This window comes from Pan paniscus, chromosome 7, assembly GCF_029289425.2.
Source record: "Pan paniscus chromosome 7, NHGRI_mPanPan1-v2.0_pri, whole genome shotgun sequence".
NCBI lineage: Eukaryota > Metazoa > Chordata > Mammalia > Primates > Hominidae > Pan > Pan paniscus.
This window is the reverse complement of record NC_073256.2, coordinates 57,811,388-57,835,193: the sequence shown is the minus strand read 5'-3', so window position 1 is coordinate 57,835,193 and position 23,806 is coordinate 57,811,388. Positions and strand designations below refer to the sequence as shown.

At 33.8% G+C, this 23,806-nt stretch overlaps 1 protein-coding gene across 7 annotated transcripts in view; it reads right to left on the bottom strand.

Moving 5' to 3' along the window:
* ADAM32 (ADAM metallopeptidase domain 32) overlaps positions 1-23,806 on the bottom strand; it is a 185,350-nt gene that overhangs the window by 18,227 nt on the left and 143,317 nt on the right. For all 7 annotated transcript variants that reach the window (XM_003830707.6, XM_055116494.2, XM_055116495.3 and 4 more), the window contains 3 exons: positions 20,530-20,613; positions 12,175-12,277; positions 9,348-9,504 (listed from right to left, as the gene is read on the bottom strand). In XM_003830707.6, coding sequence (XP_003830755.3) covers positions 9,348-9,504; positions 12,175-12,277; positions 20,530-20,613 — 344 coding nt within the window. The remainder of the gene's footprint in view (positions 1-9,347; positions 9,505-12,174; positions 12,278-20,529; positions 20,614-23,806) is intronic.

The following is a 23,806-nucleotide window of genomic DNA, read 5'->3' as shown; positions in this document are numbered from 1 at the left end:
CTCCAGCTATTGTTCTTAACCAGACTGAAATGGCTATAATGACAGACATATAATACTAATTCTGGATAGCAAGGAAGCTCATCGACATACAGAAGGTCGAAACTCAAGCCAAGGAACACAGCAACATGGTCGAAGAGTTAAAAGATGACATAGCCATTTTAAGAGAAAAATAAACCGAACTTCTGGGAATGAGAAATTCACTACAGGAATTTCATAAAGCAACTGAAAGCATTATAACAGAATAGACCATGCTGAGGAAAGAATCTCAGAGCTTGAAGACCATTTCTTTGAAACAACACAGGCAGACTAGAAAAAAAGAAAAAATAATTTTTTAAATGAACAAAATATCAGAGCAATATGTGATTACGTAGAGACCAAACCTGGGACTCGCTGGCATTCCTGAAACAGATGAAGAGAAAGCAAGCAAATCGGAAAACATATTGGAGAATATTTCCACAAAAATTTTCCCAACCTCACTAGAGATGTTGACATGCAAATTCAGGATATTCAGGGAACCTCTGTGAGATACCATACAAGATGACCATCCCCAAGACACATAGTCATCAGATTCTCCAAAGGCAATGTGAAAGAATAAATCTTAAAGGCAGCTTGGGAGAAGGGGCAAGTCACCTACAAAGGGAACCCCAACAGGCTAGCAGCAGAATTTTCTGCAGAAACCTTACAAGTCTGAAGAGATTGGGGACCTATATTCAGCAACCTTAAAGAAAGGAAATTTCAACCAAAAACTGTATATCCAGCCAAACTAAGCTTCATAAGCAGAGGAAAAATAAAATCTTTTTCAAACAAGTCAATGCTAAGGGAATTTGCTACCACCACACCTACCTTATAACAGGTCCTTAAGGGAAAGCAAAACATGGAAAGGGAAGACCATTACCTGCCACCACAAAATCATACTTACATGCGTAGCCCCCCAACACTATTAAGCAAATATCTAATCAAATCTATATAACAACCAGCTACCTGCCACCACAAAATCATACTTACATGCTTAGCCCTGACACTATAAAGCAAATATATAATCAAATCTACTTAATAACCAGCTACCTGCCACCACAAATTATACTTACACGCATAGCCCCCTGACACTATAAAGCAAATATATAATCAAATCTACATAACAACCAGCTAACACATGATGACAGGATCAAATCTGCACATAACAATATTAACGTTTAATGTAAATGGGATAAATGCCCCACTTAAAGACACAGAGTGGCAAAGTGTATAAAGAAGCAAGATCCAACTACATGCTGTCTTCAAAAGACCATCTCACCTGCAATGACACCCATAAGCTCAAAGTAAAGGGAAGGAGAAAGATCCATCAAGCAAACAAAGTATAAAAAAGAGCAGAAGTTGCTTTCTTATTTAAGATAAAACAAACTTTAAACCAAAAACAATAAAAAAGGACAAAGAAGAGCATTACATAATGATAAAGGGTTCAATTCAACAAGAAGACTTAATGATCCTAAATATATATGGGCCCAACAGTGTAACACCTGGATTCATAAAACAAGTTCCTAGAGACCTACGAAGAGATGTTGAGAACCACACAATAATAGTGTGGGAGACTATTTCAGTGGGAGACTTCAACACCCCCTGAAAGTGTTATGCAGATCATTGAGGCAGAAAACTAACAAAGGTATTTGGGACTTAACGCGGCACTTGACCAAGTAGACCTAACAGACATCTACAAAATACTCCACCCAACAACACCACAATATAAATTCTTCACATCAGCACATACCAATCATACCAATCACACTCTCAGACCACAGTGCAATAAAAACAGAAATCAATGCCAAGAAATTTCAAAACCATACAATCACGTAGAAATTAAACAACCTGCTCCTGAATGACTTTTTGGTAAATAATGAAATTAAGGCAGAAATAAAAAAATTATTTGAAACTAATATAAACAAACATATAACATAACAGAAACTCTGGGACACAGCTAAAGTAGTGTTAAGAGGAAAGTTTATAGTGCTAAATGCATACATCAAAAAGTTAGAAAGATCTCAGGTTAACAACCTAACATCGCACCTAGAAGACCTAGAAAAACAAGAGCAAACCAACCCCAAAGCTAGAAGAAAATAAATAGCAAAATCCAAACTGAACTGAATGAAATTGAGACACAATAATCCAGGAAAAAGATCAATAAAACCGAAAGTTTCTTTATTAAGGAACAAATAAGATTGATAGACCACTAGCTAGATTAATTTAAAAAGAGATGATCCAAATAACCACACTAAGAAATGACCAAAGTGACATTACCTCTGACCCCACAGAAATGTTTAAAAATCTTCAGAAACTATTACAAACACCTCTATACACACAAACTAGAAAACCTAGAAGAAATAGATGAATACCTAGAAACACACAACCTACCATGATTGAACCATGAAGAAACTGAAACCTTACACAGATCAGTTACAAGTATTATGCTCACTACCTGGGGGATGAAATCATTTATATACCAAACCCCAGTGACACACAATTTAACCCTGTAACAAACATGAACATGTACCCCCTGAACCTAAATTAAAATTTGAAAAAGAAAAACAAAGTGGTAATCTGGGGATAGACAGGAAATGGGAGGGAAAGGCTAAGGAAGGGAATTACAAAGGGAAATAAGAAATTTCTTGAGGGTTACAGATACCTTTATCATCTTGATTATGTCGATGGTTTAATGGGTGTTACTTTTCAAATCACCAAAACATCAAATTATACACTGAAAATATGTGTAAATTATTGTATATCAACTATATATCAATAAAACAATAGATTTAAAAGAGAGCAAACTATTGATACACATAATAACATGGATGGATTTCAAATATATTAGCTATGGTATAGAAACCAGACTGGAAAGACTGCATAATGTATTAATCCATTTATACAAAGTTCTGATGGGCAAAACTGTAGGCACAGAAAACAGATCCACCAGTGCCCAGAGCTCGAGTGGGGTGAGACAAAATTTTCTGGATGACAGAACTGCTCTATATTTTATTGAGATAGTGGTATGTGTATATATTTGCTAAACTCATAACACTGCACACACTAAAAAATAATGAATTTCATGATATGTAAATCATATCCCAGTTTTTAAAAGCCCTATTCCAATCGCAAAAGAAAAACAATGAAAAGGAAGAAAAGAAGATGAAGAAAAATGAGGAAATAGAGAACAACCACCACCACAACCATGGAGGCTAGAATGGGGACACTAAAGTACAGGAAGTTCAGAAGGAGAAAAAAAGGCAGAATGGAGAAGTCAATTATTGCAGAGATAAGGGCTGAAAATTTTCATAACTTATAGAAAAATAAAGTTTAAGTAAAAAGATAAAAAATGAATTGATTAGACTGATAGCAGACATCCCATAAACAGTGCATGCTAAAATTCAAAGGCATATCCTTAAAAGCCTTACAAAAATAACTGTTCACCTAAAGTTCCATACCCATATAACCTATAATTAATATTGAACATAAAGCAAAAAAATTCAGTAATAACCATCAAACAGATTATTACACGTAGAACATCACTGTAATGTACTTCCTCCAGAATAAAATGGAACCTACAGCAAATATATGCAAACTGAATAAATAGAAGAAATGGGTAAATTCCAAGAAAGATACAACATATCAGGACTGAATCGTAAACAGAACACCTCACCAAGCCTGGTGCCTCACACATAATCCCAGAACTTTGCAAAGCCAAGGTGGGCAGATCACTTGAGGCCAGGAGTTTGAGACCAGCCTGCCCAACATGGTGAAACTCCATCTGTATTAAAAATTTAAAAAAAAATAGACAGGCATGGTGGCACGAACCTGTTGTCACAGCTACTCTGGAGGCTGAGGCCCAAGAATCACTTGAACATGGGAGGGGGAAATTGAAGTGAGCCTAAAACACTACTGCACTCCAGCCTGGGCGACAGAGCAAGAGAAAAAGAAAGGATGGAAGGAAAGAAAGAGAGAAGGAGAGAGAGGGAGTGAAAGAGAGAGAGGGAGAAAGAGGGGAAGAGAGAAAGAGGGGAAGGGAGGGAGGGATGGAGGGAAGGAGGAAGGTAGGAAGGGAGGGGAACATCTGAGCATATCAAATAAGAAGTAGAAGATTGCAGGAATAATCAAAAACTCCCAACTACAAAAGGCCCTGAATAGCCAAACAATCCTGAGAAAAAAGAGTAAAGCTGGAAGAATTGTACTACCAGACTCAAAATATACTACAAAGCTGAGAAACCAAAACAGCATGATACTGGCATGAAAACAGACACTTACACTAATGGAACAGAATAGAGTACACAGAAATTAATCCACATATCTACAGCCAATTGAATTTTGACAAGGTGCCAAGAATATTCATTGGAGAAAGGGCAGTCTCTTCATTAAACAGCCCTGGGGAAAACTGGATATCCACATGCCTAGGAATGAAACTGGACCCCTACCTCTCAATCTATACCAGAAAAAAAAAAAACTCATAATGGATCAAAGTCCTACATATAAAATTCAAAATAATGAAACTCACAGAAGAAAACATAGGGGAAATGATCAGGACATTGGCCTGGGAAAAGATTTTATAAATAAGACTTCAAAAGCACAGGTGACAAAAGCAAAAATAAACAAATGGGATTATATCAAATTAAAAAGTGTCTGCACAGCAAAAGAAACAATCAGCATAGTGAAAAGACAACCTACAGAATATGAGAATATATTTGAAAACTGCTGGATTAATACCAAGAATATACAATGATTTCAACTATCTCAACAGGAAAAAAGCAAACCATTAGATTTAAAAATGGGCAGATAAACTCAACAGACATTTCTCAAAAGGAGACACACAAATGGCCAACAAATATGAGAAAAAATGTTCAACATCACTAATAATCATAGAAATGCAAATCAAAACCACAATGAGGTAATCTCGCACCCCAGTTAGTATGGTTTTTATCAAAAAGACAAAAAAAAATAACAAATGCTGGCAAGAATGCAGAGAAAAGGGACACTGTTGATGGGAATATAAACTAGGATAGCCACTATGGAGAACAGCAGGGCAGCTCCTCAAAAAACAACAAATGCAACTACCATATGAACCAGCAATCACACCACTGGGTATTTATCCAAAGGAAAGGAAACCATTGTATCGAAGAGACATTTGCACTGCCATGTCTACTGCAGCACTATTTATAATAGTCAAGTTACGGAATCAACCTGTTTCCAACAACAGATGGATAAAGAAAATGTGGTGTAGATACACAATGGAATATCATTTAGCCACGAAAATAAAATCCTGTCATTCACCACAACACAGATGGAACTGAAGTATGTTGTTAAGTGAAATAAGCCAGGAACAGAAACTTAAACACTGCATGTTCTCATTTATATGTGGAAGCTAAAAAAAAGTTGATCTCAGAAGTAAAATGTAGAATAGAAGATACTAGAGGCTGTGAAGTTTAAGGGGAAGGGAGGGATAAGGAAAGATTTGCTAAAGTCTACAAAGTTACAGCGAGATATGAGAAAAAAGTTCTAATTCTTTATATCACTGTAGGATGACTATAGTTAACAATAATATATAGTTTCAAATAGCTAGAAGGAGGATACTGACTCCTCCCAATACAAAGAAATGATAAATATTTGAGATGATATATCTGCTAATTACCTTGATCTGATCACTATACATTACATATACTGAAACATCCCTGTGTGCCCCATGGATATGTACAATTGTTATTTGGAAAATTTAAAAATATATGAAAAAATAAAACTTGCAATTAAAAAAAATCTCCCAACAAAGAAAAAAACAGAACCAGATGGTTTCACTGGTAAATTCTACCAAACTTTTATAATAGAATTAATACTAATCCTTCTCAGACGCCTCCAAAAAACTGAAGAGTAGGGAACACTTTCAAACATATTTTATAAGGCCAGAATTACTCTGATACCAAAGTTAGACAAGGACATTACAAGAAAAGAAAATAATAGGCCAATATCCTTGATTAATATAGATGTAAAAATCCTCAACAAAATACTAGTGAACTGACTTTAACAGAACATTATAAGGATGATACACCATGATCAAGTGGGATTTATATTTGTGATGCAAGGATGGCTGAAAATACACTCAACAGATACAGGAAACAAAATTCAACATATTTAATTAAAACTAGCAACAGTTTGTCATAGAAGAAATATACCTCAACATAACAAAAGCCGTGTATTACAAGCCCACAGCTACATTAAACTTAACAGTGAAAAGCTATCAATAAAAGTTTTGGCCTAAGATCAAGAATAAAACAAGAAGCCCCTCTCGCCATTTCTATTCAACATAGTACTAGAAGGCCTAGCCACAGGAATTAGACAAGAAATAAGAAAAAAAGGGCATCCAAATTGAATAGGAAGAAGTTGTCTCTGTTTTCAGATGACATGACCTTATATGTAAAAAACTTGACATTTGCTAAGGGAGTAGATCTTAAGTGTTCTCACTACATACACAAAAAGAGGTAATTATATGAGGTGATGGATGTGTTAATTACAGGAATTGTGATAATCATTTTACAGCATATACATATATCAGGCAAATCATCAATTTTTATTTGTCAATCGTACCACAATAAATCTAAGGGAAAAAAGATAATTGAACCTAGAATGAAAAAGTAGGATTCCAACAGGAATTATGATTGTGGTGTTGGTACGAATCACATGATAAAATGTGGTAATACTATACACGCACATAAATGAATGCATACAACACTAGCAAATCTGAATAAGATCTTTAGTTGTATTAAAAATATTGTACCGATACCATTATACTGGCTGTGGAAATGCAGTGTTCATGTAAGATGTTATCAATGGAAAAAGCTAGGCAAAGTGTACATGACAGCCCTGTGCAATTTTTGCAACTTTTTGTCTTTAAATTATTTCAAAACAAAACAATTTTTAGAAAAGGAATGGTGAGTAAGACTGGGAAATATACTGGAAAATCCTAGTATTCACTGACTAAACATAAAGATGATAATAACAAAAATAACACTGACTTATTTGGGAGAAATTTGAAAGTCAAATGACAAACATTGAAAATGGAAGGAGTTAAATGACTGAAGTCCTTGGGTTATTTCCAAGAAGACTATATGTAATGATTAAATTTAGACATTATATAACATTAACTACAAATACTAAAATTTAAAGAAAATCACTAAAACAAAAACAGAATACAAAAATGTCCAGAGTTAAAGAAAAAAAAAGAGAACAGAAAAATGAAACCATTCGAGAGCAGCCGCTGACATGGAGAAACCCCGTCTCTACTAAAAATACAAAAAATTAGCCAGGCATGGTGGTGCACGCCTGTAATGCCAGCTTCTGGGGAGGCTGGGGCAGGAGAATCACTTGAACCCGGGGAGCTAAGGTTGCAGTGAGCCAAGATCACGCCTCTGTACTCCAGCCTGGGCAACAAGAGCAAAGCTTCGTCTCAAAAAAGAAAGAAAAATGAAACCAAGAAAATAGATGATAGAAAAAGAAAAAAAAAAAAACAAAAAACATGGTAAATAGGAAAAAAATAGGATGGCAAATTTCAGCCTAAACATATGTCATCATGGATTAAGCATATGAGCATAACGAACTCCATTAGTGCATTTCATATAAAGGCTGTTTATAAGACACCAGCTAAATGCAAAGACAGATTGAGAAAAAAACGAAAAAAGGTGTACGAGGTAAACGTCGTTTTTAAAGAGAAAGTTGATATAGCAATCTAAAACAGTGAAAATTGTATTTAAGATATTATTAGTAATAATTAAAGGAAAATACATCAAGAAAATTTAACTAAAATAAACATTATGCATTTAGTCACTGCCTCAGAATATCTGAAGCGAAAATTTCAATAATCAGAGGGAAAGCTACAACCCACTGAAAATTTTACTTTGCTTCTCACAGAAGACAAAGTATCAAACGGACAGGAAAAAAACCCAGTATGTATAAAAATGATTTGAAACAACACAATTAAAAAGTTTGTCCTAAAAACATTGGAGGACACATATCAAGCTTACACATTTATAAAAATTTACTTCATTTTTTGATCCAATATTTAAGAGAATCACATAGACAAGTTTCTCAAAATAAGCTAATAAAATTAGAAAATTATTTTTAAAACAATGAAAATAAATCATATAATTGAAAACTAAAGACTACAATTGATTCATTATTTAAACAAGAAATCCTGCTAGATTTTTCAAATTTTTTTAACTGAATGTCGACTATCATTTAAAAACTGGAGAGTATAAAGAAAATGATATATGTAAGGAGAAGGTTTTTGCTATTAAAGTATTTCTTATTTTAGAAAATAAGAAGGGTTGAAAATTAATAAAGAAAGCATTAAAATCAAGAAATCTAGAGTTACAACAGAGCAAAGGTAAAAAGACCAGAAAGGAGGAAAAAGAGCAAAACTTGATATAAAAAACAATAGAAATAGAGACCACAATGAAACCAAAAGTTATATGTTTCAAACTACTAACAAAATAAAAACACCTCTGAGCGGACTGCTCATGAAAAAGAAAAAAAAAAAGACAAAACAAACAAACCAAAATTGAAAAAGAAATGCATCTGCAGAGAAAGTATAGCTATTTAAAATTATACATAAAACAATACTAGGTAGGTTATGGGATATGGATAATGCCACGTGTATTAAAAACATGTAAGATACACAAACATTCAGTGTAGACATCCTCTACAGGGAGGGAAGGGGATCATACCAGAAGGAATTGCAGCTGCAAATACAATGGCTTATTTTATAAGAGAAACAAGAAAAATATTAATATCTGTTTATTTCCCATGGTGGGCAAGAGGATGTTTGTCATGTTGTTCTCTGTCTTAGTGTTTGAATTATTTCTTGAAAAATAAAAATGTAATAATCTAAATTACAAATTTCCCTTCTGAAAATTTAACCCAAAGAATATTTTTAAAATTACTTCTTATATGAGCCAGCAATGTGAATTAAAATATTTAGTCTGTAGTAAGGCCCTGAAATCTGCATTTTTAATAAATACTTCTGTTGTAGATGATACAGATCATCCCCTTTGATAAGAAAAGAACAGATATTACACATTTGACTTCTTCCTCTCTCAACTAGCAGTTTAATGACTTTGGCAAACTATGTAAATTACACTTCCAAATCTTTGTGTCTTAAAAATGGGTATTCACAGCTACCTCATAAAATTAAATGACATATTGATGTAATACTCAAAATCCCAGTGATATGTAAAGTATTGCTGCTGCTCGTGATATTGTCTTACATATAACTAGATTCAAATGGTACTAATGTTTAACTTCAGAACACAAATGCAATTTACTCGCTACTTGGGAATTCCTCTTCCTTGGCGAACCACTTTTTCAACTGTTTCCTTGCCAAAACTATTGCGGTTGTTACAATGAGAATAGGAAGAGCAATGAGGAAACCTAGAAGCCAGGTGTTTTCAGTCTTCCCAGATGCTCTTTCCATGATTGAACCTAAAAACAGAAATACAAAAAAAACAAAATAAAAAAATTAAACTAGCTACTTTTACTTTCAAGTTGCAACACATTCATTAAAATCTTCTGAATTTGTATTGTTATTCAAGGAACATGGAAAAAATCATTATAGAATTGTAATCATAATCCTTGGGGCTACCTCTACAACGTTTCATTCTAAAAGCATGGAAACCAAGTTTTGGAAAGTTCAAAAGTATTCAAGTCTCACAGCAGCTACAGCAAAATCTCACTATAACCCTCTAAGTAGGGACAAAAAAATTCAATGATATACAACGTGGGATTGTGTAATTGCATGGTTATCCAAAAATGCACTCTTACAAGGTGCATTATCAAAGGAATTCAGTGTATTTGTGTATATCTTATTTTTCTTTGGTAGATTGTTGGCTTTTGGCCTTGGGGATCATGTTTGTAAATGGGGTCATTGCAATACTACTAAAAGGGCACTGGCATAAAAATTAGAAGAATTGATTCCTAATCCTAATTCTGTCCCTTGCTATCACTGGATACATAGACCTAAACATATTCTCTAAACTCCATGAGGAGAAGAACTTCATTTTGCTCACCGTACATCCCCAGTGTGTAGACCAGCACCTGGACCTGGCATATATTAAGAGTTCAGTAAACATTTGCTAACTCAATAAATGAATTAATGACAGAAATGGAAGCTGTGGGGCACAAACAGAATAATATGCCAGCATCACTTCTGTCATCTCCTAAGCAGAAATTGATGGATTTTTCTGATTTAAATGATAAACTCCTTCAGAGTAAAATCTTGTCTTCTATTTCATTTCTTCTGTAACAGAAACACAGTAACAGTACTAGACACAGACCAAATGTCGTTTGTTTAGAGCTGAGGTCACAGGATCAGTCATAAAGCTGAGGAAGAGAGGTTGAAAATATTCTAAAAGATAAAGTCAATGATATCAGTAAAGAGAAATTTTAAAAGGTATTCAGCTTGAATTATGATATTTTAATGTTAGAAAAAAGAGCAAGACAAGATCGGGCACATTCAGGCTGGTATGGCCATAGACAATAAGGCTAAAGTCACCAAAACAGCATGGTACTGATATAAAAATAGACACAGAGACCAATGGAATGGAATAGGGAATCCAGAAATAAAGCCAAGTACGTACAGCCAACTGATCTTCAACAAAGCAAACAAAAACATAACATGGGGAAAGGACACCCTATTCAACAAATGGCACTGGGATAACTGGCAAGCCATATGTAGAAGAATTAAACCGGATCCTCATCTCTCACCTTATACAAACATCAACTCAAGAGGGATCAAAGACTTAAATTTAAGACCTGAAACCATAAAAATTCTAGAATATAACATCAGAAAACTATTCTAGACATTGGCTTAGGCAAAGCGTTCATGAGCAAGAACCCAAAAACAAATGCAATAAAAACAAAGATAAATAGAAGGGACTTAATTAAATTTAAAAGCTTCTGCGAAGCAAAAGATATAATCAGCAGAGTAAACAGATAACCCACAGAGTGGGAGGAAATCTTCACAAACTATGCATCTGACAAAGAACTAATATCCAGAATCTATAAGGAACTCAAACAAATCAGCAAGAAAAAAAGGAATTCCATCAAAAAATGGGCTAAGGACATGAATAGGTAACTCTCAAAAGAAGATATACAAATGGCCAACAAACATATGAAAAAATGCTCAACATCACTAATGATCAGGGAAATGTAAATCAAAACTACAATGCAATACCACCTTACTCCTGCAAGAATGGTCATAATTTAAAAATCAAAAAATAATAGATGTTGGCATGGATGTGCTTAAAGGGGAGCGCTTTTACGTTGTTGGTGGGAATGTAAACTAGCACAGCCACTACGAAAAACAGTATGGCAATTTCTTGAAGAACCAAAAGTAGATCTACCATTTGATCCAGCAATCCCACTATTGGAAATCTACCCAGAGGAAGTCATTATATAAAAGTCATTACATAAAAAGACGCTAACGCAAATGTTTATAGCAGCACAATTTGCAACTGCAAAAATATGGAACCAGCCCAAATGCCCATCAGTCAGTGAGTGAATAAAGAAAGTGTGATGTATATATACACCATGGAATACTACTCAGCCATTAAAAGGAACAAAATAATAGCATTCGCAGCAACCTGGATGGAGTTTGAGACCATTATTCTAAGTGAAGTAACTCTTCACTTGAAGAATGGAAAACCAAATATCATATGTTCTCACTCATAAGTGGGAGCTAAGCTATGAGGACACAAAGGCATAAGAATGATACAATGGACTTTGGGGTATTGAGGGGAAGGATAGGATTAGGTGAGGTATAAAAGACTACACATTGGGTACAGTATACACTGCTTGGGTGATGGCTGCACCAAAATCTCAGAAATCACCACTAAAGAACTTATCCGTGTTACCAAAATCCACCTATTCCTCAAAAACCTATTGAAATAAAAAAATTAATTGATTAGTTAATTGTAAAGAAAAGAGAACAAGATTAAGATGGCATGTTTGGTTTCCATTCCTTGAGAGAATTCTGATTACCTTTTTATTACAAATATCAGTTGCCCTGTAAGTGGAAAAATCGAACTTTGTTTTAGTGAAGATAAGCAATTTGAGAATTTTATTAAATGGGTATTTAAAGAGACAAATACTTGCCCATATCTTCCTCAGGAAATATGGAAAATCCTTTGGAACGTATTTGGCAGTTTGGAGGCTTATAGCCTGGCGAACAATGGCACTTGTTTCTGGAATCACACACCTAGAATCATTTTGAAAAATTAAATGATTGTTTTAAAATATTTTCTCAGAGAAGGTGAGCATCAAGCTTACTTTTGTACCATAATCTAGTGTAATTTTGTTTATTTAGAGCGACAGTCTCACATATCAAATGTTTGGTTTCTTAGACTACAACACAGACACACACACAAAGCAAAAAAAAAAAAAAAAAGAACTATAAAGTGAGGCTCTCAATATTTGCATCAAGAAAATTTGACACCTTGAAATGTTTACCTACAAATTTACGATGCAATTTCAAAAATGCATACTTAAATTCTAATGAAAATGTGACCCCTCCAGTGACATGCTGGAGCCAGCATATATGAGTCTATCTTTGAGCTATTTTCATCCATCGCTTTATATATCTCTATTTTATGACAGTAACATACTGTTCTGGTTACTGTACCTTTGTACAGTATTTTGAAAAGCTTTGTTCTTCTTTTTAAAAATTGCTTCTAATTATCTGGATTTTTTTCATCTTATATAATTTTTAAATTTTCTATTTCTTTGAAAAATAACATGGAGATTCTGATAAGGATTGCATGGAATCTGTAGATAATTTTGACTATTAGGGATAGTTTAACAATATTAGTTTCTTCAATCCATGGAATATCTTTCAATTTTTTGTGTCTCTTTTAATTTTTTTCATGTTTCATAGTTTTCAGTGTACAAGTCGTTCACCTCCCTGGTTTGTTTTAAACCTAAGTATTTTATTCTTTTTGATGCTGTTGTAAATGGGATTGTTTAACTAATCTCCTTTCCTGACCGTCTGTTTTTGACGTATAAAAATGAACTGATTTTTGAGTGTTGTTTTTGTGTCCTGCAACTTTACTGAATTCATTATTTCTTCTACTAGTTTTATGGAACCTTTATGGTTTCCTGTGTATACAATCATGGCATTTGCAAACAGAAGCTACTTTATTTCTACTTTCCCATTTGGATGCTATTTATTTCTTTTCCTTGCCTCATTGCTTCATCTAGGAATTCCAGTACTAAGTTGAATAGAAGTGCAGAGACTGAGTATCCTTGCATTGTTATAGATCTTAAAGTAAAGGCTTTCATTATTTCACCATTGAGTATAATTTTAGCTATGGACTTTTTACATGTAGGCTTTCTGCTATTCCTAACGTATTGAGTTTTTATAATGAAAGGGTGTTGGATTTTGTCAAATGCTTTTTCTGCATCTTAATGTCATAAAGTAAATTGATCTTTCATCTTCTTAATGTGGCATATCACATTAATTGATCTGTGCATTTTGAACCATCCTTGCATCCCAGGAATAAATCCCATCTGGTCATAGTGTATGATTCTTTTAACGTGCGGCAAATATAGTTTGTTAATGTCTTGCTGTAAATTTTTGCATGCATGTTTGTAGATATATTAGCCTGCAATTTTATTTTCTTGTTTAATTCTTCTGTAAATGTTTAACAGAATTCATTTGTGAAGCCCCCTAGTCCTGAGATTTTCTTCGCTAGAAAGTTTTGTTTACTGATTTAATCTCTTTATTTGTTATTGTTCTGTTCAGGCTATTTATTCTTGATTCAGTCTTGGCAGGTTGTATCATCCTAGGAATTTATAAATTTCTTCTAGGTTATCCAAAGTGTTGGTGTATAAATATACACCACAGTATCTTCTTAAAAAATTTCTGTGACATCAGTTGTAATATCTGCTCCTTCATTTCTGATTTTGAGTCTTATTTCTTTTTTTCTTGCTATTTTACCTAAGAGTTTGTCCTTTTTTTTATCTTTTCAAAAACTCAACTCTTAATTTCCTTGATTTTGTCTATTATTTTTCTATTCTCTATATTATTTGTGCTCTAATCTTCATAACTTCCTACTGCAAACTTGGAGTTTGTTTGTTCAATTTTTTTCTAGTTTCTTGAGGTGTAAAGTTAGAATGTTTATTTGAAATCTTTATTCTTTTTAATGTAAGAATTTATCACTATAAATTTCCCTTTAGTACTGTTTTTGCCACATCCCCTTTTTTTTTCATTTTTTGTTTGTCTTGAGATATTTTCTAATTTCCGTTTTGATTTGTTGTTTAGCCCAATGGTTGTTCAATCATGTGTTATTTAATTTTCATGTATTTTTTAAGTTTTCCCACTTTCTTTTAATATTAACTTCTAGCTTCAATCTAGTGTGGTCAGAAAATACACTTGGAGTGATGTCAGTCTTCTTAAATTTGTTAAGACTTGTCTCGTGACTTAATATGTGGTCAGCAATTCTGAGCAAAAAGAACAAAGCCAAATGCGTAACATTATCTGACTTCAAGTTATACTACAGAGCTATAGTAACCAAATCACCATGGTACTGGCATAAAATCAAACACATAGACCAATGGAACAGAATAAAGAATCCGGCTACAAATACATGCATTTACACCAATTCATTTTCAACAAAGGCACCAAGAATGTACGACAGAGAAAGAACAGTCTCTTCAATAGATGGTGCTGGAAAAATTCGATAACCATATGCAGAAGAATAAAACTTGATCATTATCTTTCACTGTGTACAAAAATAAAATCAAAATGTACTCAAGACTTAAATCTAAGAACCAAAACTATAAAATTACCAGGAGAAAATGTAGGAAAATAGTTCTAAGACACTGATTATGTAATGATTTTTTGGATATAACCTCAAAAGCACAGGAAACATAAGCAAAAATAAACAAATGGGATTACACCAAGCTAAAAAGCTTCTACACAGCAAAAGAAGCAATCAACAAAGTGAAGAGACAACCCACAGAATAAAAGAAAATATTTCCAAACTATCCATCTGACAAGGGACTGACAATCATAATATATAAGGAGCTCAAATAACTCAATAGGAAAAAACTCCACAAATTATATGATTAAAAAAATGGGCAAAAGATCTGAATAGACATTTCTCAAAATAAAACAAACAAATGGCCAATAGGTATATGAAAAAATGTTCAACATCACTAATTATGAGAGAGATGCAAATCAAAATTATGAGATATAATCTCAATCCAGTTAAAATGGCTTATAAAAGCCATTTTTTTTGGTAACAAAAAGACCATCTTTTTGATAACAAAAAGATGGAACAGCCAATGCTGGCGAGGCTGTGGAGAAAAGGAAAGACTCACACACTATAGGTGGGAATGTAAATTAGTACAGCCACTATAAAAAATTGTGTGGAGATTCCTCAAAAAAACTAAAAATAGAACTACTATATGACCCAGCAATTCTACTACTGAGTAAATAACCAAAAGAATGGAAATCAATACTTCAAAATGCTATCTGCATTCCCATGTTTATTGTAGCACTATTCACAATAGCCAAAATATAGAATCAATGTAAGCATCCATGAATAGATGAATAAATAAAGAAAATGTGAGATACATACACAATGTAAAACATAGGCTATAAAAATAATGAAATCCCATCACTCATAGCAACATGGATGGAACTGGAAGTTATTATGTTAAATGAAATAGGCTAAGCACAGAAAGATAAATATCACATGTTCTCACTCTTATGTGGAAGCTTAAAAAGTGGATTCATGAAGATGCAGAGTAGGTGGGTGGTTACCAGAGGCCAGAATGTGTAATGGGAGGAAAGGATGAAGAGAGGTTGATTAATAGGTACAAATATCCAGTTTGAAAGAAGAAGTAAGACCAAGTGTTTGACAGATCAGTAGGATGACCAGAGTTTAAAATAACCTATTGTATATTTCAAAAATAGCTAGAAAAATAAATTCAAATGTTTTAGCATAAAGACAAATATGTAAAGTGATGGATATCTTAATTATACTGATTTGATTTTTATGAATTATATGAATGTATTATCATTTATACCCCCACAACAGGTACAACTATTGCCAATAAAAAATAAAACTAAAATAAATAAATAAAACAATTATACTTCATATGCTGAAAGCTCTAATGGATAAAGTAGACTACATGTAAGAACAGATGGACAGTGTAGGCAGACAGATAAAAATTCTAAGAAAGAATCAAAAAGAAGTACTAGAGATCAAAAACACTGCAACAGAAATGAAGAATGCTTTTGATGGGCCCGAAAATAGAATAATTATGGCTGAGATGAGAAAAGATCTCTGGGCTTGAGGATATCTCAATAGAAACTTCTAAAACTAAAAAGTCAAAAAAAAGGTTGAAAAAACAGAACAGAATATCCAAGAACTGTGGGACAACTAAAAAAATGTATAACATACATGTAATGAGGATACCAAGAGAACAAAAAAGAATGGAATAGAAGAAATATTTGAAGCAATAATAGCTGATAATTTTCCAAAATTAATGTCTCACAACAAATCACAGATCAAGCAACCCCTGCCACAAAAAAAATCAAGACAAATGCCAAAAATTTATACCTAGACATAATAACTTTCAAACTACAGAAAATCAAAGATAAAGAACAAATTTGGAAAGAAGCCAGAGGAAGAAAACACCATATCTATAGAGGCACAAAGATAAAAATTATACTGGACTTCTCTTCAGCAACCACGCAAGCAAAAAGAGTGAGGAGTGAAATATTTAATCCTTTGAAATTATCTTGCAAAAATGGAAATGAAATAAAGACTCTCAAACAAGCAAAAATTGAGAGTATATATCACCAGTAGACATGCCTTTGAAATAAATGTCAGAAGAGATTCTTCAGAGAGAATGAAAATCACAAAGGTCAGCAAATGTTATTTACATAAAAAGAATAGTATTAGAGAAGGAATTAAGTGAAAGTAAACTAAAAATTTTTATTTTTCTTATTCTTAATTGATGTTACAGATAATTGTTTGCTGAGATGGGTTCACTATTAAATTCTACCAAACACTTAAGGGAGAAATTATACCAATTTCCTATAATCTCTTACAATCTCTTTCAGAAGACAGAAGCAGAGGGGATACTTCCTCACTCATTCTATCAGGCCATCCTTACCCTAACATCAAAACCATAGAAAAATATTACAAGAAATGGAAACTACAGAAAAATGTCTGTCGATGCAAAGATGCAAAAAACTCTCACTATACATTAGTAAATCAGATTCAACAATGCATAAAAAGAATTATACACCACAAACAAGATTTATCGCAGGCATTTAACTGGTTCAACATTAGAAAATTAGCTGATGTACTTCATCTCACATCAATAAGCTAAAGAAGAAAAATCACATTATCATATCAATAAATACAGAAAAAGCATTTAACATTAAAAAGCCAACACTCAGGCCTGGCACAGTGGCTCATGCCTGAAATCCCAGCACTTTGGGAGGCCAAGACGGGTAGATCACGAGGTCAGGAAATTGAGACCATCCTGGCTAACACGATGAAACCCCGTCTCTACTAAAAATACAAAAAAATTATCCGGGCATGGTGGCAGGACGCCTGTAGTCCCACCTACTCGGGAGGCTGAAGCAGGAGAATGGCGTGAACTTGGGAGGCAGAGCTTGCAGTGAGCCGAGATTACGCCACTGCACTCCAGCCTGGGCAACACAGTGAGAGTCCATCTCAAAAAAAAAAAAAAAGTCAACACTCATTTGTGTTTTAAAAGCAAACTAACAGCAAACTAGGAATAGAGGGAAATTTTTTCATCTAACAAAATATCAAACAAAAAAACCTACAGCTGACATCGTACTTAATGGTGAGATATTAGATACTTTCCCAGTAAGATAAGGAGCAATGCAAGGACGTCTCCTCTCACCACTCCTATTTCAGTATCATACAGGAAGTTCTAACTAATACAATAAAATAAGAAAAAAAGTATACTGATTGGGAAGAAAGAAATAAAACTGTCTTTGTTCATATATGACATAAACACCAATTTGGAAAATCTAAAAAGAATTGAAGAACCCTTGGAACTAACAAGTGATTGTAGCATGGTTGCAATATACAAGGTTAATGCACAAAAGCCAATAATTTTCCTATACACCAGCAACGAACAAATGAAACTTGAAATTAAAGACATAATACTATTTGCATTAGCCCCCCCAAAAATGAAGTACTTGGTATAAATCTAACAAAATATATATAAGATCAATATGAAGAAAACTACAAAACACTGATGAAGGAAATAAAAAAGGACTAAATAAATGAAAACACATTACATGTGAATGGATAGAAAGACTCAATATTGTCAAGATATCAGTTCTTACTAACTTGATCTATAGATGGAACACAATCCCTGTCAAAATCCCAGCAAGGTGTTCTGTGGAAATTAACAAACTGATTCTAAAGTTTCTATGGAGGCACAAAAGATCAAGAATAGTCAAGTTACCATTGAAAGAAAAAGAACAGTCAGAAGACTAACACTACCCAACTTCAACATACTGTAAGTCTGTAGTAATCGAGGCAATATGATATAGGAGAAAGAATAATCAAATGGATCAATGAAATAGAATAAGGAGCCCAGCAACTGACAAACATAAATCTAGTCAACTGATCTCTGACAAAGGAGCAAAAGCAATACAGTAGAGAAAAGAAAGACTTCAACAATTGGTACTAGCTAGACATCAAAATGCAGGGAAAAAAAAAAGAATCTAGACACAAACCTATCACCCTTCAAAAAGTTAATCCAGAATGGGTCATAGGCCTAAATGTAAAATGCAAAGCTAAAAAACTCCTAGAAGATAACTCAGAAAAAAAAAAAAAAACCTGGATGACCTTGGGTATTGTATAGACTTTTTAGATACAATACCGAAGGCACAATCTATGAAAGAAGTAATTAAGAAGCTGGGCCTCACAAAATTAAAACATTCTCTGTGAAAAGCACTGTCAAGAGAATAAAAAGATAAGCCACAGAATGGAAGAAAATATTTGCAAAAGACACATCAGATACGTGACTGTTATTCAAAATATGAAGAGAAAACTTAAAACTCAACAAGAAAACAACTTGATTTAAAAATGGGCAAAAGACTTTAAAAGGCCCCTCACCAAAAAAAAAATAGATGGAAAATAAGTATATGAAATATGCCTCACATATGTCATCAGTAAAATGCAAATTAAAACAGCAATGAAATACCACTACACACCTATTAGAATGGCCAAAATCCAAAACACTGACAACAAAAAATGTTGGCTTGGATGTGGAGCAACAGGGACTCTCATTCACTGCTGGTGGGAATGCAAACTGGTACAGCCACTTTCAAAGATGTTTTGTCAGTTTCTAACAAAACTAAGCATACTCTTATGATATGATACAGCAACCACAATCCTTGGTATTTACTCAAAATAGGTGAAAATTTATGTCCACACAAAAACCTGCAGAAGGATGTTTATAGAAACTTTATTTGTAATTACCAAACTTGGAAGCAACCAAGATGTTCTTCAGTAGATGAGTGGATAAATAACTATGGTACATTCAGACAATGGAATATTATTTAGCACTAAAAAGAAATAAGCTATCAAGCCATAGAAAAACACGGAGAAACATTAAATGCATATTACTAAGTGAAAGAAACCAATCTGAAAAGGCTACATACTATATGATTTCAATGAAATGACATTCTGGAAAAGAAAAACCTAGGAAAACAGTAATAAGATCAGTGGTTGCCAAGGGTTAGTGGAGACAGAAGGATGAACTGATGGAGCACAGAGAATTTTTAGAGTAATGAAAATACTCTCTGTATATCATAATGATGGATCTATATCATTACACATTTGTCAAAACCCATAGAATGTGAGACACTAACAGTGAATCCTAATGTAAACTGGACTTTGGGTGATAATGATATGTCCTTGTAGGTCATCAATTATAACAAACAGACCACTCTGGTGTGTGATGTTAAAATTGGGAAAGATTGTGCCTCTGTAAGATGAGTGGATATATGGAAAATCTCTGTACTTTCTACTTTCCAAAGTTTCTGTGAACCTGAAGCTCCTCTAAAAAATAAAGTCTATTTTTAAAAGTAGATAAATAAAACAATAGTTTTTCATGATCCCTGTGTATTCACAGGCACAGGAATTACAGCATAATTATCTTTCCTTTGAGAACCAGGTTAATGTATTTATCAGAAAATTTAACACCCTCTGAAAAGTACCCAATTATAACAATATATATTTAGGTCATTAGCAATTTAATTCTGCTCAACATATCTTCTGTAACTAATTATGGCTGCTGAATTTAATGACTTAATTCAGTTCTCAATTGAAGCTAGATGCAACAGAGTCTGTCACATGGTAGTGACCCAAAAAATGTCAGTAAATTAATGAGTGATGCAAAAAAGTGTCCAAGAAATGTGATTCAGGGAAACATGTGGTTACTTACTCCATGTCCAGAACACTGTTGTGAACAAACATGTGCTGAAGCCTTAATTATCCTTGATTCTACACATTCACGATTTACACAAACCTAAAGAAAAACACATACAAAAAAAGTTCCCATGTCAGAGGGGTACAGTCATCATAACATTACAGTAAATAATTATATAATATAAAAGCATAGCCATTCAATGATACAAATTTTCCTCTAAGTACTGCTTTTGCTGCATTCCAGAAGGGTGTTTTTTGTTTTTTTGTTTTTGCAAGAAAAGACATTTGTGATTTATTTGCATTTTAAATTGGTATTATTATTACTATGTTTCTTCATGTAGTTCTAAAGCAGAATAATTAAAACAATAACAAAAAGCCCAGTGTTTAAATAATAAGAGAGTTTTAGCAAACATCTAAATAAGTATATTATATTGTCTGCTTAGGCTGACATCACAAAGTACTATAGCTTAAGTGGCCTCAACAACAGTGACTTATTTTCTAACAGTTCTAGAGGCTGGAAGTCCAAGATCAAGGTGTCTGCAGGGTTGGTTTCTCCTGAGGCCTCTCTTCTAGACTTGCCTTCTCCCTATGTCCTCACATGGCCTTTCCTCTACATGCACAAGCCCCTGGTGTCTCTTTGTGTATCCAAATCTATTTTTTATAAGGATGCAAGTCAGATTGGAACAAGGCTGCAGTTTCATTTAACCTTAACTACTTCTTCTTTTTTTAATTTTTATTTCAATAGATTTTGGGGAACAGGTGGTGTTTGGTTACACGAATAAGATTTTTAGTAATGATTTCTGAGATGTTGGTGCAGCCATCATCCTAGCAGTGCACACTGTACCCAATATGTAGCCTTTCATTCCTTACTGCCTCCCACCCTTCCCCCCAAGTCCCCAAAGTCTATTGTATCATTCTCATGCCTTTGCATCTTCAGAGATTAGCTCCCACTTGTGAGTGAGAACATATGATGTTACGTTTTCCATTCCTGAGTTACTTCACTTAGAATAATGGCTCCAACTCCATCCAGGTTGCTGTAAATGTCATTATTTTGTTCCTTTTTAAGGCTGAGTAGGATTCCATGGTATTTATATACCACATTTTCTTAGCCACTGTGGGTTGTCTGTTTACTCTGCTGATTATATTTTTGCTATGCAGAAGCTTTTTAGTTTAATTAAGTCACATCTATTTATCTTTGTTTTTATTGCATTTGCTTTTGGGTTCTTGTTCATGAACTCTTTACCTAAGACAATATCTAGAAGAGTTTTTCTGATGTTATCTTCTAGGATTCTTATGGCTTCAGGTGTTATATTTAAGTCTTTGACACATCTTTTTTTATTATACTTTAAGTTTTAGGGTACATGTGCACAACGTGCAGGTTTGTTACATATGTATACATGTGCCATGTTGGTGTGCTACACCCATTAACTCGTCATTTAACACTAGGTATATCTCCTAATGCTATCCCTCCCCACTCCCCACACCCCACAACAGGCCCCGGTGTGTGATGTTCCCCTTCCTGGTCTTTGACACATCTTGAGTTGATGTTTGTATAAGGTGAGAGATGAGGATCCAGTTTCATTTTTCTACATGTGGCTTGCCAGTTATCCCACCACCATTTGTCGAATAGGGTGTCCTTTCCCCACTTTACGTTTTTGTTTGCTTTGTCAAAGATCAGTTGACTGTAAATACTTGGCTTTATTTCTGGGAGCTCTATTCTATTCCATTGGTCTATGTGTCTATTTTTATAGTGGTACCATGCTGTTCTGGTGATTATAGCCTGGTAGCATAGTTTGAAGTCAGGTAATGTGATGCTTCCAGATTTGTTTTTTGGGTTTTCTTATTTTGTTTTGTTTTTGTTTTTTTGCTTAGCCTTTCTTTGCCCATGCAGCTCTTTTTTGGTTCCATATGAATTTTAGGATTGTTTTTTCCAGTTCTGTGAAGAATGATGATGGTATTTTGATGGGAATTATATTGAATTTATATATTGCTTTTGACAGTATGGTCATTTCCACAATATTGATTCTACCCATCCATGAGCATGGTATGTGTTTTCATTTGTTTGTGTCATCTATAATTTCTTTCAGCAATGTTTCACAGTTTTCCTTTGTTACGTATATTCCTAAGTATATTGGGGGGTTTTGTTGCACCTACCATAAAAGGGGTTGAATTCTTGATTTGATTCTCAGCTTGGCCACTGTTGGTGTATAGCAGTGCTACTGATTTGTGTACATTACTTTTGTATCCTGAAACTTTACTGAATTCATTTATCTAATCTCGGAGCTTTTTTGATGAGTCTTTAGGGTTTCCAAGGTATATGATCATATCATTGGCAAGCAGTGACAGTTTGACTTCCTCATCATCAATTTGAATACTCTTTCTTTCTATCTTTCTCTTGTTTGATTGCTCTGGCTAGGACCTCCAGTACTATGTTGAATAGAAGTGATGAAAATGGGCATCCTTATCTTCTTCCTGTTCTCAGGGAAAATGCTTTCAACTTTTCCCTATTCAGTACAATGTTGTCTGCGGCTTTGGCATATACAGCCTTTATTACCTTAAGGTATGTCCCTTCTATGCCAATTTTTCTGAGGGTTTTAATCATAAAGGGATGTTGGATTTTGTCAAATGCTTTTTCTGTGTCTATTGAAATGATCATATGATTTTTGTTTTAAATTCTGCTTATGTGTTGTATTACATTTATTTAGTTGTATACGCTAAACTTGGATCTCTGGTATGATACCAACTTGATCATGGTGGAATATCTTTTTGATATGCTGTTGCATTCAGTTAGCTAGTACTTAGTTGAGAAAATTTGCATTTTTGTTTACCAGAGATATTGGTCTGTAGTTTTCCTTTTTTGTTCTTTCATTTCCTGGTTTTGATATTAGGGTGATATTGGTTTCATAGAACAATTTAGGAAAAAGTCCCTCTTTCTCTATCTTTTGAAATATTTTCAGTAGCATTGGTACCAGTTCTTTTATTAATCTCTGACAGAATTCAGGTATGAATCCATCCAATTCTGGACTTTTTTTCATTGGTAATGGTTTTTATTACCATTTCAATCTCACTGCTTGTTATTAGTCTGTTCAGAGTTTCTATTTCTTCCTGATTTTATTTAGGAGCATTGTATATTTCCAGGAATTTATTTATCTCCCCTAGGTTATCTATTTTGTGTTCATAAAGGTGTTTGTAGTAGCCTTCAATGATCTTTTGTGTTTCTATGCTATAGGTTGTAATATCTCCCATTTCATTTCTAATTGAGCTTATTTAGAACTTTCTCTTCTTTTCTTGGT